This window comes from Grus americana, chromosome 2 (assembly GCF_028858705.1).
Source record: "Grus americana isolate bGruAme1 chromosome 2, bGruAme1.mat, whole genome shotgun sequence".
NCBI classification, from domain to species: Eukaryota; Metazoa; Chordata; class Aves; order Gruiformes; family Gruidae; genus Grus; species Grus americana.
This window is the reverse complement of record NC_072853.1, coordinates 52,574,550-52,590,454: the sequence shown is the minus strand read 5'-3', so window position 1 is coordinate 52,590,454 and position 15,905 is coordinate 52,574,550. Positions and strand designations below refer to the sequence as shown.

The 15,905-nt window shown below is 41.2% G+C and overlaps 1 protein-coding gene and 1 long non-coding RNA gene across 8 annotated transcripts in view; one reads left to right on the top strand and one right to left on the bottom strand.

The window, feature by feature from the left end:
• The window catches only part of ROCK1 (Rho associated coiled-coil containing protein kinase 1), a 99,141-nt gene extending 83,862 nt beyond the window's left edge, over positions 1-15,279 (bottom strand). For 2 of the 4 annotated variants that reach the window (XM_054815837.1, XM_054815838.1), the window contains exon 1: positions 13,449-14,668. In XM_054815837.1, the coding sequence (XP_054671812.1) occupies positions 13,449-13,541 (93 nt within the window). In that variant the 5' untranslated portion in view covers positions 13,542-14,668. Of the gene's footprint in view, positions 1-13,448; positions 14,670-15,076 lie in introns of those variants that run through there. The other 2 variants (XM_054815839.1, XM_054815836.1) reach the window with 2 other exon arrangements.
• Positions 14,693-15,905, top strand: part of LOC129202638 (uncharacterized) — a 29,538-nt gene continuing 28,325 nt past the window's right edge. For all 4 annotated transcript variants that reach the window (XR_008575774.1, XR_008575775.1, XR_008575777.1 and 1 more), the window contains exon 1: positions 14,693-14,745. This is a non-coding gene — a long non-coding RNA (uncharacterized LOC129202638). The remainder of the gene's footprint in view (positions 14,746-15,905) is intronic.

Here is a 15,905-nt window from a genome sequence, read left to right as displayed (position 1 = left end):
GATTACCATTGATCACCAAGAGATCTTGAGATCTATTTAAAATACTATATTTGATGTCTCACCTAATTCAATTAGCTCTAATTCAACTACATATCAGCAAACTTCATGCAGATAATTCCTTGTGCCATTCTGTGGATGGTGTCATCACACAGGTAATAGAAATATTCTTACCATAGTTCCTTCTGACAAAATCTGGAGTAGGAAATTATAATTTCACAGTATTGAAAACAAAAACTCCTATCAATTATTCTGAAGCTTGGAGTACTTCAACTGAATTTGCAAGGTTTTTTATTTTAAAGGAAGAGGAATGTCAGGACTTTGTATTTTTCATCTTATGTATATATATGTACACACACACACACACAAGTACCATGAATGTACTGAACAGAAATCTTTTCTTTCTAGCCAACTCATTTATTTAATGATGATCTCAAATGATTAATGAAGCTTTTTCACAGAAAGGTTTTCCTGGAAACCTGTGAAGCACACCTTCAGAATTAAAGTAGAATGCAAGCAATAATTGCACATGAACTCGTTAATATAGAAAAACACTACCTACTCAATATGTAAGACTAACAAGAAGAATTATTTCAAAAAACTAATGAACTTTATTTATTACTACCCTCAAACTTTTTAAGTCAATGGAACATTATAGTGATCTTCCCCCGTTCCTCAAGTGATTACACTACTGGAAACTACGGCAAACAGGAACACCCTCTTGTTACACTGCTGAGTATTGGACACTGTAGTTTATAAGTTTAACTGCAGTTTAAAATGCATACATCTTCCTTTTAACAGCTTTGTATATATGCACAACAGAGCTCAGTCAGGCAGTACTGAACTTTTTCCATAAAAAGCATCAAATTTCATGAAGCTCTTAACTTGTCTGCAATTCCCCCCCCCAGAAAATATAATAAATCCCTACTACACAGCTTATGCAAAGTTCGAGACCAATGAATGTTATGAAAATTAAAGTTTCCATGCTATTAAAGTTAAGACATTGTAAAAGTTTACTTATTGAAGCAAAATAATTTAGTCTCATCTACTAATATACACTAATACAGAGATAAACTATTTTTCTTTACTTAAAAAACATATCTTGCAGTCATAAGTATGTTCAGATAAATTAGTTTCCACTATTTATCTGTGAGAAATCTGTAACTAAAGAAAATACAACTCTAACTCAAAATACTTAAGAATCTGAAAGCAATGGCTTATATTAAAATAGCACAGTTTAACACCATATCTTCAATGGTATGTTATAAACAGACTCACACCTTTCTTCTGACTCAGTTTAAAAAGTCTTGTTGTGGAGGTTTTTTGGTAATCGATATTTGTCAAATGCATGCTTGAAGCTTGATGGCTGGTTTTCAAATACACCATGGTACTACCAGTGAAATTTCCCTACCTCTCAAAAAAAAAAAAAAAAAGAGTATAAACAGTAGCTTGCCTTCACACCATCAGACCCACAAGGGGTGTAGAGGGGAAGTACTTCCTTATTTTAGATGCAGGAAATAGAAATTCAAAACAGTCTCACAAAAAGCCTGAAGAAATCAGGAAGCCCTGTCCTAAGTCACCATAGGCCAAACAAACAATTCCAACCCCAAAATCATCTTTAATTATAATCTTCCTAATTTCCCTGCTCGATTTCCAAACCTTTCATTTGTATCTATATCTTATGGACAGACAAGACTTCCTTGTACACAAAGAGTGGTTGTTTTTTTTGTTCTCGTCCCCTACCACCACCCTGTAAGTGAAATCTGTTTTGTGTTCTACAGTTAGGAATATTCAAAAGTACGAAAGGACAGCATCACAGTCTGATACTGCACTGATGCTCTCTATTGATATTTCATTTACCAAGTAGGAGGAGAAAAGAGGATAATATGGCACACCAACTTTGATTTCAACTTCTCTGTCTTTTCAGGCAAGATTTGATTGGTACTCAAGCAAGGGAAAGTATTTTAATAGAATAACTAACTTTCCACAGTCTCAAAGTCAAACGGATAAACAGTTATTTTTAAAACTATTAAGAATTAAGTAATTTATAACAGGCAAATACCCACTGCAGTTTAAGAATTAACTCGAGAGCCTTTGAGTAGACAGGATTGGCATTACTGACAAAATTATTTCTTTTGGGATCTGCCAGTTAGTTGTTCCTCCTCTTCCTACCAGAACCTGATTACTTCTTCACTTCTTCTGCAGTAGAAGTGGAACAGAAATTAACCGTTTTGAACACTGAAGAACATAAGATCTTGATAACAGACATCCCCCTTCTGTATAAAAAATATTAAGTGATTCTTGTGTTTTGCAGAGCTGAGGACACAGGCATCTTGCCCAATTTAAGCATGAGCTCTTTTGGTTAACACTGCTTCCACTTTCTTCTAGATGAAAAAAAGCAGGCTTAACTAATAAAACAGCTAATTTCTATAGCTCTAGGATGGATAAGCTGCACTTCATTATACCTGAAAAACATTTGTTTACCATGATGCAATTCCAAGGCAAGCAAGATGCACAGGAGATTGTCTAATCTTAAGTATGAGCTTCAGCTCAAAGTTGCAAGTTACTTGTTGGGGAAAAAAAAATTGTGTCTTTTTCCATTGTTATGAAAAAGGTTATGTTGATTCCAACTCCTCCGAAAATATATTTTGTGAAAACATCAGATTACCTCTGAAAGTAATTCTTCAAAAGCTCATAGCCATATTTTTTTCCACATTTGCTAACCCATCACTCCATAAGACAAATTTTAAAAATTAAATGTAAAGACTTGACTGATAACTCCTCTTGCAGAAGAAAGCTTACCATTTCATCAAATTGTTTCTAAAACACACCTTTGCTGGATACTGTTATTTCCTCCCACAAAACGTGAGTAATGCAACACCACTGGAAGGTAACTTTGCTGATGTTGAAACACACAAGAACAATGGAAAATGAAAGATGTGCTGTTTTGGTGCAGTTAGTCAACCTCTTACAAGACAGCCTGATTTGAAGGAAAATCTTCAGCTGCCTATTCTGGTTGAATCTTAAATTGAAAAATCAAGTTTCTATTCCCAGGGTATCAGAAACTTGGGAACAAGCTTCCCAACCTGCAAATACATGGTTTTAATCAATCTTTTATTTTATTCCTGACCATGTCTATGAGTTTGTCAAACTGCAATGAAAAAGGATATATTAAAAAAACTCCTTTTTTCTTTCTCCTAGAATTTGTGGTTCTCAGACTCCTCTTTCCCATGAACCTAAAGAACTACAATAGAAACTATTCTTTATAGGAAGGTGAAGTTGATCTGACTCCCCTCTTTTCCAGGAGCTCAAAGAGGAGGATGGCATGGCCAAAAGAAAAGGTAAGGTCAAGAACAACGCAGCCATCTTGACTCTTCCCTGATGCTACAGAAGGCAGAAAGTTCCATAGGAATCATTTAAAGTGGCGGTCCCAGAACCAAAGCAGCTCCAGCAGCATCAGCATCATAACACTCCAATTCTTCCTCAAAATGGCATCTTTGACTACATCTCAAGTCCAAATTACTTATGAAAACAGTGTAAAGTATACATCACATTAAGGAGGATAAAAGCTTTGCGCTGAGAGCCTGGAGGCATTTTAGGACAGAAAAGAAACAATAGGAGAAAACTTCAAAGACTCCTCTGACCTTACACTCATCAAGAATTACAAGTGAGACTTTTAGTCCTTTCCTGACTCCAATCCAATCTACCAAGTGGAATCAATGAACAGCTCTGAGTGTGCAAGTTACTTGATACAAGACCTTCTTTGTCTTACAACTCTACTCTTTACCTAAATAACCCAGAATTCTCCTGAATATGGTCCTCCTAACAAGAGTCTTCACAGCTTATTTCAGAACCACAGTGTGACTAGTTTTGAAGATTTCTCCAACCCTCTGATTTTACAAGCCACAAGCATCTCCAAACACTTTAAGGTCATGCTACATCCAGAAACCATATGCAGAAAATGGTTGTGGGGTATGAGAAAGGCTGAAAATAGCCACAAGCATTTTACTAAAAGACAGAAGACAAAAGCTCTTCCAGGAAGCATATGAATCTGTTCTCTACAGAGAGAGCCTAGCTTCTTAATGATATCCCCAATTCCAAATTCAGTGTACTTTAAAAAAAAAAAAAAACAAAACACCAACACCGACAAACAAAAAACCCACCCAACAAAACACACAATCACATCAATAGTTCAGCTATCACTCTGTAGCCCCTAACAGGCATTTTTTTATTTCCATCACCATCTTTGCTCTGCTAGTGTTGGCAACAATAGCCCCTGTTTCAAAGCCATGATGATTGTTGCCAATACTAGCAGAGCAAAAACTTCAAGTCCTAATAAGTCTACGTTTGACTGGCAGCATTTTTGGCCTTGTATTCCTACAAAAGAAGATATATAGCATGTAGTAGCAGGTTTGAATGGTCCCAAGATCACCACAAACCGTATCATTGGTATGTTTGCAATTGTTTAATTACCAGTGAACTTAGTAGGAACTGGAGTTTGAGGAGGAGGACAGCAGCTCACAGATGTATTAGAGCAATAAACAAACTGCTAGGTAGACTGAAGCAGCAGCAGAACCCTTCCTCTTTGCAAGGGGAGAGTAAACTCTCTCAGCCTAATACTGACAGGATTCTTTGTGTGCCTACAATCAAAGCTACTTTCTAAGAAGAAATTAGTATAATATATTAGTATAATAAGATTCATAACAAAGAAGGGTTCATGAGGAAATTCTATGATTCCAGCTCTAATGCTGACAGCAGTGCAAAATATCAAGGCAAAGTTGTGAGGCAGCAGTATCACCTCTGTTTTCAACAACAGTTTCATGTCCTGCCTGGTATCGTTCTGCACAACCTGGCATCTGTGAAAAGGCATGGTATTAAAAAAAAAAAAGTATAACCAGCACAAACTCATTGTCCTACCTTCAGTTTTGTTCCTCCCTGAAGGATCTTCCCCATCCACTCCTACTCTATCATCTTCTGGCTGGAGAGGCTTTCTCCCCTCCTAAGCACCTTAACATAGAGTTAGTCCATGCTTTAGTCAATGGTGCTCCTAGATCTCAATGGTGGAGGTAACATGCTGGACTATCATCCATACTCCGGGAGATGGTGCTTGTTGTACTGACACCTTGCACTTCAGCTTCTACCACAGGCAGCCTCTCCTCTCTTTTCACCTATCCCCCAGGGACAGGTTCCTCCCCCATCAGTATCAAAAAGTCTTCCACATTCCCATGCCAGTAAGAAAGTCCTACCTAGCCTCCCTCGCTGCCTGTCAGGAGGAGAATGATGTACACACACAGATAGAGAAAACACCATGCTACCAAGGTTCAGAACCATGAAAAACTAAAGTGGCACTACTGCAGTGTAAATTGGACATCAGAGCAAGGCATTAACTCTTTCTTTTTTTCCTCCAACTGAAAAAGTCTGTGTCTAACCTGTTTCAACTGCAGTCACAAATTAATGAGCTTACCAATTCACAGCAACTTTCCCCTCAGATATGAACCCTTATGCTTAAAATCTCTAAATCTACAGTTGCCTCCATGCAGAAAGTTCCTTCTGGTCTTCTGTGGCAGATGCCTTTCAAGAGAAAATTATTATACAAATAATATTAACTTGGTTAGTAAACTTCTTTGTAAATTAAGATGAGCAAAACAGTTAGATAACTCTGCAAATAAATGCAAAATGAGTACCAATGACGTTTCTGTTTAGTTTTGGTGAATTTTATTCTCCGCTATGAAGCATCAACCAAGTAAATGCACTGTTGGAAGTGGAAAATTACAAGATGCTCAGAGAGGTTGTGGAGTTTACCTCCTCTGAGATACTCAAAAGCCATCCTGAGCAACCTGATCTTGGTGGCCCTGCCAGAGCAGGAAGATTAGACAAGACAACCCCCAAAGGTCACTTCCAGCCTCAATCATTCTGAGAAATAATGATCACTTGTACTCAATGAAATACTACTGTCACTGTTCACATGGTATTAAATATTAAAAAGGAAGACTTCCAAATCATCTTCTAAAGTAACTGATTTAGAGAGAAGAAACAAATTTTTGAGTTTTCTTTAGAAGCTTCTAACTAAAATATGGACATAAAATAAAGATATCAGTATCTCAATTTTCCTGGAATAGTAAGCGTAGCATCATCTATCAGTGGCCAGTATAAATGCCCTGACCACTCTTCCTTCACATTTTCCCATGTGAAATAACCTTTACGGCTGTAACGCAAGTCCTACTAACCATCTTCTGAAAAACATAACTTCTTCAATCACAAAACAGGGAATAATTTCCTGGCTGAATCTCCAGATATCAGAAGAAGCTTCTGGCCTCTTCTTTGGAAAGTGCATCCCAGATGACATAGTTTTGTGTAGTCAGGACTTTTTCTGGTCATTATTTATTTGATAAAAAAGAAGCACAGCCTCCATAGAAACAATATTTTCACAGCAGTAAGTGACTACACAGGCAAACGGCCATCTTTATTAATGCATTTTACATGTAGGTATCTAACATCAATAGACTTTATCAGGTTTTCCTCTGATTGTATTCATACCTTAGAATTTAATACATCTGAATACAATGCAGCACTATCGGAACAGTATGCAGTTTTTAAGAGAAAAAAGCTAAAGACATAATTACCCAATATTTACATAACTATTAGAATTCAAGGATTTCTTAATTATTTTTTCGATGAATATTATGATTCATGAAGATCTGTAGAAAAAACAAGTACATATTCCGCTTGTGTTTCCAGATCAATTAGAACTTCTATAGCGCAGACACACACAAGCTAGAAACATGTTTAGGTAGTTCCAACCTACAGTCCAAAATAAAGCTTTAGTTTGTGTAGTGTCTTCTACAGAGGTTTCCGAGCATCAAGTCTTTGCGTCACCTCAGACTATGCAACTGAAAACACAAGAAAACTTTCACGTATTTCTCAACTCTATAAAAGAAACTGAAAAATGAATGCATGTAAGAAATTCAAGATGAAAAGCTGAAATAAAGAAATCAGTTGGATTTAAATTAAGACCTAATAATAAAGAGATCTTAAGTACTGCCCCCATGACAGTTTGTATTGTATAAATATTGATGGGGAGTGGCAATCTTTCAGTTAGTTAAAGCCAATCCTCTACAAGATTTTGAGTATCAGCATAGACTTTGACCTGTGCTCCAGTTAGAAGCTGGTACCAATCCTGAGCTGATTCTCCTCTAGCAACACAGGTAGCTAACCGGACCAAGCAACCGCTGCTTGTCTAGACAGTCTCGAGACTGCTGTAACTAAAGAAGCACCATAGCATGTTATACTCTGCTGATGGTGTTTGGATATCCATCAACACTGAAAAGCCCAAGAAGAAACCTGACTACAGATTACACTACAGGAGATCCAATTGTCTCAGCAGAGCAAAACACTATGGACAAAAACATCTCCAAACCACTTCTCTTCTTCACAAAGACCAAGTTTCAGCTCTTGTTCAACTACTGTTAAACCGGGTGTTTATTTCGGCAAACTACTGAGAAAGGTAAAAGATGGTGTTATTTGCATTTGTTTTAAATGAGCTCTAACCAGGTGTTATCTGCATAGTACTTAGAGTTTTAATAATATTGTCTCATCATCCCTCTGGCTTTATTGCTGTTTGAATAACTGGACAAATTAAGGCAAAGACAGAACGGTTTTCAACCATTCTCTAATTTTATTCTCGAAGAAGGAAGTTCAGTTTTTCAGTATCTCCATTTGGAACTGCAATTTCTTGATGACAAAGTAGTTTTAATAAATAGCATCAAGAAATATCCACAAAAAATAGAAGTCTTCAATTACATGTTTTGGGACCTCTCGAATTCAAGATAAACATCCTGTATTGAGACAAACATCTCAGTATTCCTTGGTAAGAGACCTAAAACAGCTTTTTATTTTTATGTAGTACTAAAGTATGTCCTAGGAATTCTGTAACAGCAACTGTGAGGCTACCAACATCATCTGCTCACAGTGCTTCTAAATATTTATTAAGTTCTCAATGAGTGGCTCCTGAAGCTATCATTGTCCTCCAAGTCAAAGACTTACAGAACAACAGGTTGATTTTCAATTTATCCAACAAACAAATTCCAGGTGTTTCCCTCTTCCTTCCCACCACCCCCAAAAAACTAAAACACTCAGCAGTTGCCAGGGAAAAGGACATTGTTTACAAATATTTTTACTTTAAAAGAACATTTATAATCTACTACAGGGTTTTGTTTAGGTATTTTTAAATTCCTCTTGTTGAAACGTGTCTTAACATCAACTTTCTATTATCATTCTTGATTGAAACTTTTTGTAGAAAAATAATTACATGCCTACAACCTCTGGTTTTATGAGCAGAAGAATTAGCTAAGTTAACTATTATTCCTGTATAAAACCTACCGCACACTGTGAATCAAATGTTAACATTTTGACAGTCCCACCATCTCCACTGTTAACTCCCCAGAGGCTTACCTAATAGTAAAAAAGTCTTCCAAAAGATGCAACCTTAAATGAGAATCCACCAAATTACTGCATTTCCAAAGCCAACTTAAAGTTGCATTTTACTTTTGATTAACATACCAAGTTACATATTTTATCATTCATTTCACATCAATCTATATATTTCATAATTCTTAGTGATGAGCAGGTGATATTAACCTGCAATTATAATTAGTTTTGCATCTAGAGCTTGGATATATAACTTGAAAACATGGAATTATATTTCTAGGTCAGCCAGAAGTCTTATTTTAGATCTAACTACAGATTCACAGAATGGTTTGGGTTGGAAGGGACCTTTAAAGGTCATCTAGTTCCAACCCCCCTGCCATGGGCAGGGACACCCTCCACTAGACCAAGTTGCCCAAAGTCCCATCCAACCTGGCCTTGAACACTTCCAGGGATGGGGCCTCCACAACTTCACTGGAAGAGGTTGCCCAGAGTCTCACCACCCTCACAGTAAAAAAACTTCCTCCTTATGTCCAATTTAAATCTATTCTCTTTCAGTTTGAAACTGTTGCCCCTTGTCCTGTCACTACAGGCCCTGGGGAAAACCCTCTCCCTGTCAGAGAGAGATATTCAGATATTCTGACTATCCCCCAAGTCCTTCTTTTCTGGGCTGCTCTCAATCCATTCAACACCCAGTCTGTACTGACACTGGTGATTGCCCCAACCCAAGCACAGGACCTTCAGCAAAGATGATTTTCAGCAGTTATTTTGATAGATAAGAACTACTTAAGTAAAGGTACTTTGAGTTATATTCTTTACTCTTTTTTTTTTTTTAATTTATTTCCCAAATCCCTAACCACAAGGTCTTCAGAAGTGCTTTCTAACAAGTTAAGCAGAGGAGAAAAAAAGGTCTAGTGACAATAGAGACTTAAAACTCCAAATCCCAAAGAGGATGAGATCTAGCCTTTCCCTATGCAAGATAGATGAACATGAATTCATCTAGCTGAATATGAAACAGACCTCGGAAAAACAGGTGAATCAAGCTCTGTACTTGTGTATTTTTGGTGCAACAGAAATGGAAACCTCTTGAGGCTAGATAAAACAAGTTTGTCATATTTAGTGTTTACTGTTGTCAGTTAATTTGAAGCCAAACTGCTGAACCAGTGAAACATTTGACATCTTTGAAGATTAAGACCATCAAAAGTATGAAGTTTTAAAAATCGACTAAAGTCATTGACTAAGTACTTGAATAATTGAGTTACTCAAGTGTCTACATAAAATATGAAAAGACTCTTTGTGAGTTATCAGGAGAGCACTAAAAAGCATTTTCATGAAAATGTAGTCATTATTTTTGAATCAAAAGCATAGGCAGCTTCAGGTCAAGATGTCCCCCATCCATTAATCTGTTACATCTCTCCCTCCCCACTCTCCAAAAATTGGAAGCCCGTAAACCTCCAGGATTTAGTAACAAACAGAGAGGAATAAGAAATTTGGTTGTATTCCAAAACTGTTGTAGAAGTATGGCCATTGAATACTACTTTCCACTGCTTAATATCATTAATGAGATACTAAGCTCAAGTTAATAGCTAGTTAGTTACATTGCCTTTGGCTCTACTTAGCACACCTATGGTATTCACCAGTATCTGATCATTGCACACCTTAGAGCGTGACTACTACTATGTAATGCAGCCTTCACAGTCTTATTAGATCTTTATAGTACTGTAGAACTTCTGGTACCCAATATTTTGAGAAAAAGCACTGCATTATGCTGTGGCACATGCTTTACACAGAACTTAGGCTTTGGCCTCTTCACGGCTCATCAGAAAAGACAGTCTAGCTATGATTTCCCAGCCTAGTGCTGAATCAAGTGCATGGAAACCCCAAAGAAACAAACAAATTTACTAACAGACAGTTGCAAGTTAGTCAGCTTTCTTATTCTGTTTTTATTACAGTTGCATAAGAGAAAACAGGAAAAATAAACACATCTCTCTCCTGCACCTCAGCTTTATGAATTTCCTTCCTGCAGCATGTAAACTGAAGTTATATACTCCTGTCTTTTCCGCCTGCTGTTAGCACTCTTCTCCCACACCTTCCTGAAACAGTAACACGCCTTCCTTTGTATCACTCCCCATCTTCTTTTAGTGTTCTCATACTACTTCATATATAAATTTAGAATTTTTCTAGCATACAAAACCTAGCTTATGATGTTTGCAAAACCCAAAATGGTTAAAAAAAAGAATAATCTTTAAATCAATGCCTGCCTTTTAGTCTACAGGTGCTACAAACTGATGGAGAATACGAGTAAGAAAAGAAGCAAAATTAAGTAAAGAGGATAAAACCATCCTAAAAGAAGCCAAGGACATTGCTGAGACTTTTCTTTGCACAGCCAAAAAAAAATGTTTCTTGAAACTAAGGGAACTCCAACATTTTAAGCCTATCTGTATAGAATATCAGATGTTGAATTTAAAGTGTCTGTGTATCAGTTATTCACATATTACCACTCAGATACACACATTCAACTAACACCTTTGCTCAGGGAAAGTGAAAACAATTATAAACAACATCAACTCACATCTTTAATCAAAGGAAAAAAGGTTTTTAGATTTAAAAGGTTTTATAAAAAAGGATTTTTTTTTTGTATGGAGTCTAATCATAAAAACATGGTTTTATTTTCAAGCGTACCAGGCCTAGACACTGACAGTTTCCCACTTTAACCAGGGGCTGGAGGAAGGGGAATGAGGTGTTTCAGAAAATATTTTAAATGCAGATCAATTACACCTATACCTAAGCATTTCTTCCTTAAAAACATAGCCACATAGATTACGATGTATTTAATATATCAATGGTACCTTGGGCCAAGAATGATGCTTGTAGCGTGAATCATCATACTAAGAACTGGTGTAAAATATTTAAACTCTTTAGAAAGGGTTAGGATACTTAAATTCTATAAAAAAAGAGCCCAAGAACCAACTCAGGATGAGAGATATGAAAGAAAGTAAAAGTCCAGCCAGCAGAGAGACTGATATAGTGACCAAACACATACAAAGTTAACCTACCAGCTGATGTCTTGAGAAGAAGCATTTTCTTTTTTAATTCATATTACTTTAAAAGAACGGTATCTGTAACTAGGGCTAGCTAAAAAAAGCCAAACAAAAAAACCGACAACATAATTCTGATGACTATACCATAAGAAGCTGCCTTTAAAAGATTACACAAATCTATGCCCAAAAATCTCAGAAGATTCCTAAAAACAAAATCTCACTTTAAAGGACATTCTTAAGATCTGAGATGCAAACGTATGTTCTAAAACTTTACACAAGCATGACAGGAAACATCCCAACAAGTTAATTCTCAAACTGACTACATCTTAGCTCCAAATCGCAATTAAATTAACCAAAAAGGAGCAAATCCTTAAACTGATTAAAAGGTGAAGGAATACAGTTAAAGATATAATCAACTGCATGTTTGATACCTGCAGCCTCCTTATTGTCACTGCAGGAAGGTACCCATAGTATGGGCAGCATTAAAGCACATACTAGCAAATTGAGTCATGGTTAACATAGAAGTCGGGACTCTTAACTGGATCCATACTCTTGATATCTGTCAATAGAAGCTGGGTGTAAAAATGCAGCATTTGCCAGTAGGCTTGAGTTATCAAAACTGGCACAGTATATCCTAAGCATCAGAGCTGTTCTCATTAGCTGTGGTTCTAAGATGACAGATACATAAACTAGATCAAAAGCAGCAAGTTAACTGGAAGACGCAGTGCTATTTTCCCTTGTTACAACAACATCCACAAGGCTCTGCTTTTATCCAGGGATGTAGGTTTGACCTGTCAACACTTCAGAAGCTCACAAATCAGTAATAAGCTAAATGGAGTACACAATACCACGAACTTGCACAGATTCTTTCATTAAATGCTCTTCACCTCTCCATCATGTTATGCTCAAGCAACCTTTCTGGTAAGAGCCATGCAGAAGATGAAAAATGACTATTAAGAGCTATATCCACTCCCACACCTCCCTTCCACCCCAACCCCAAATGTCAGAGTTCATACTAGGAACAAATTCAATTTATGTGCTATCTCTGACAAGAGAAAGCCAGAAGAAAAAAACCTAAAGAATTTTTATCACTTGCTACAACAAAAAGAAATTCTCTACTTCAGCATAAAAGCACAAATTACAATTTGCTACTATTTAAGGGCATCTCTAGGCACATGAAAGAACTGAGCTACATCCCAAGCAAATTGGTTGGATTTGGCATACACTTTGTTAAGATATTTTTTTATAATCAGAACTAAGATATCATCCACTTTTGTTAAGCAACTACAAAATGATGTTGGGTTTATGTCAAGATGTGCTATGGTTTGCTTTCTTATGATCCACTGACAGCACCGGAGAGATCCATTGAACCATCACGTATGATCAAGCAGGGAAACAATAAGCAAGCAGCCCTCTATCCCACACCTAGCACACCAACTAGCTTAAAATGCATTTAAACCCCTGCCATGACTACTTCCCCACCTGTAAGGGCACAGAGCTGGGTTTTTACACGTCATTAGTTAGCATTTGCAAACGTCTATGCTAAACAGGCTGAAGTCAGCGCTGCAGTCCTTAAACACAACATAAGAGGACCTCAGTCAAAAAAAAAAAAAAAAAAGCTGTTGAAGAGGGAATTGGTATATGAAAGCTATTTAGCCTTCTGCTCACATACGGGACTGGCACTCACGAATTACGCCTTTGTACAAAGCGTCCACCGCCCCTTACGACAGTCGGCGAAGAAAAGAAAGGTGCACGAAGCGAGAGAAATGACAAGTCTGGGGCAGGACTGGGCGGGCGGCTCCTTGGCATGAAAGGCACTCTCCCTGCACAGAGACATTCACGCACTCTTAGCTCAACGCTGAGTAAACAAAACACTAGTGCGGAGTTAAGCAGGGTGGTGACTCAGCCGGGAGTGCGAGATTCGGTCCCACAGGGTAAGAAATTCGGGGAGACGGGACCGGGGGCCTATCGGCGCTCCCTACTCACCAGCAAACAGTCCACGTTCACTTCGGATTTGGGGTCCTTTAAAGTCACGTCGATTTTTTCAAACCGAGACTCAAAAGTTTCTCCCGTCGACATGTTTCCGGAGATAAAAGTTTCCCTTATTCCAGAGCAAAGTAAGGTTAAAAATAAAGAAAAAAGTAAAAAACAGGAACAAGCGAGCACAAAAGAGAAACCACACAGCCTATACCAGGCTGAGGAGCGCTTCCTGCAAAATCCCTTCAATCACAGAAGTCTCTGAGGCAAGTCCCCCTCGCTGCCTCGCCAAGGGGAGAGAAAACCGAAGAAGAGTCCGCGGCGGGGGGACGATGCTGCTTCTCCCCCCTCCTCCACGCACGCACGCACTTTCCTGGGCTGCTCACAACTCTGCAGCAGCAGGTTTCCTCTCCCTCCCTCCTCTACTCGGGCCCCAGCGCCTCAGCAACCTCATTTTCCCAGCCGGGGAAGCCGCCCTGGGAGCCAGCGTAGCGGTTCCTCCACCTCGCCCTGCAGGAGCGGCGGCGGGTCAATGCCAGGTTCCAAAGCGCAGCTTTCTTTCCGGAAAACCAGAAGAAAAAGCAACCACAGAAAAGAAAAAAAAAGGGGAGGGAGGTGCGGGGTGGGGGGCAAAAGCCTGCAGGCACACCAACAAGGCAAAAATGAGAGAAAGGAAAAAAAAAAAAGTAGGAAGATCCTCTCCGCAGGGTGTCTCAGCGCCGTGGGGTTGGTCCCTCCATGGGCACGGAACGAAGGAGCCCGGGGCGAGCCGGGGGGAGAGGCTGCCCCTCTCCTCGGCTGTGCCCTGCCTGCTCCGGGCGGGCGGGCGGGCAGCGAAGGGCTACCAGCTGCGCGCACAGGCCGCCCCGGCCCCCGCTGCGAGTGCCCCCCGCGGGCAGGGGACGAGTCACTTCAACGGCGGAGCGACGGCAACAGCATCTTTCTTCCTCTCTCCTCCTCCTCGCTGCGCGGCCGCCAGCGGTTCCTCGCTGCCTCCCGCCGCTGCCAACGCCGGCTCAGCTCCCCCCTCCCACTCCTCCGCCTCAGGTACGGGACGGCAGCCCGGACCACTTCAGGACCGACCCGAGGTTGCAGCGTGAGAAGGAGGAGGGAAGGAGGTAGCTTAAGGGGAGGGGAGAGCGTAAGGTCCGGCCGCGGCGACTGCGAGGAAACCTGCGAGAGACACCAACATGTCCGCCTTCCTGTTTGAACAGTCGGGGGGGGGGGGGCGGCTCCGGCGGAGGCGCAGGGCGCATGCGCAGAGGGAACGGCTCCGGCACGGGCAGGCAGGGGAAGGAGGCAGAAGGTATGCGCGCGAGGTGGGGGCGCGCGGCTGCTGCTCCTCTCCCACCCGCCCTCCTTCCCCTTTCACCCGCCGCGCCGCCACTCAACGGTCGGAGGGGGCGCGCGCGCGCCGTGCCCGCGAGACCCGGGAAGGAAAGGGCGGGAGGGGCTGCCGCGGCGGGGCCGCGGGCGCGAGTGGGCGGTGCGCGCCAAGCGGTGGCGGTGGGACGCGGCGGGGGCGGGGGGGAGCGTTCGGAGTGGTCGCAGCTCCGGTGCGGGCGGGGCGGGTTTGACAGCGCGGCGGCGGCGCTGGGCCCTTTCGGGAAGGGGAGGACGAAGCGCACCCCGCGTACCCGTTGTCTCTGTGAGGCCCCCCACGCGCCCGCCGTGGCGGTTCCGGCGGGCGTTGCGCGCAGGCGGTGGCGTCCTGCCGGGAAAACGGCCGTTCCAGTCAAGGGTCGGGCAGCGCCGGCAGTTGCCCGCCGTACGTCTGCCTGAAGGCGTTTCAGAGCTGCCTGCTCCTTCCTCTGTGCTCTGCCGTCAGGCGGGCGAGCGTTGCACAACACGGGCCTCTGCTCGCTGCTGGGAGGGGACAGGTGCCTGCGAGCCTGTGAGGGTCACCCGGCTCAGGGTGCCCGGGGAGCTTCTGGGGTCTCCATCCTTGGACAGAGCCCTGGGCAGTCGTTTGTAGGTGGCCCTGCTTGAGTAGGGGGGCTGGAGAAGTTGACCTCCAGAGGTCCTTTCCAGCCGCAGCCACTCTGCAATCCTGTGTGCCTGGGGAAGGAGAGGCCACCTTCCCCAACACCAGAAGTTCAGAGTATTCCAGTTTATATCGTGACAGGAGCTATGTGCAGGTGGCTCCCCTAACTTGGAAAGAATCGAGAGATACAGCATTAAACATGTAACCATGCAGCGTGTCTTGGTGCTTCCAGTTCAAACCTTACTCTCAGGCGTCAGCAAGGATTGTTTCTTCCAATAAGGAAACTCCAGTTCAGTAATGATTTCAAATAATGTCGGACAGAGGCCGCTGTACTGGTTCAGTTCTTTGCCTTCCACTGCAGTTCCAGAAATGGCAATGGCATCTTTACAAAGATCACTAAAATATTACGTGGAGAATGTCAAGTAGTTAATCTCTGGTCACTGAACAGTTGCCAGTAGCAAACCTGAATCACTAGCAGTATG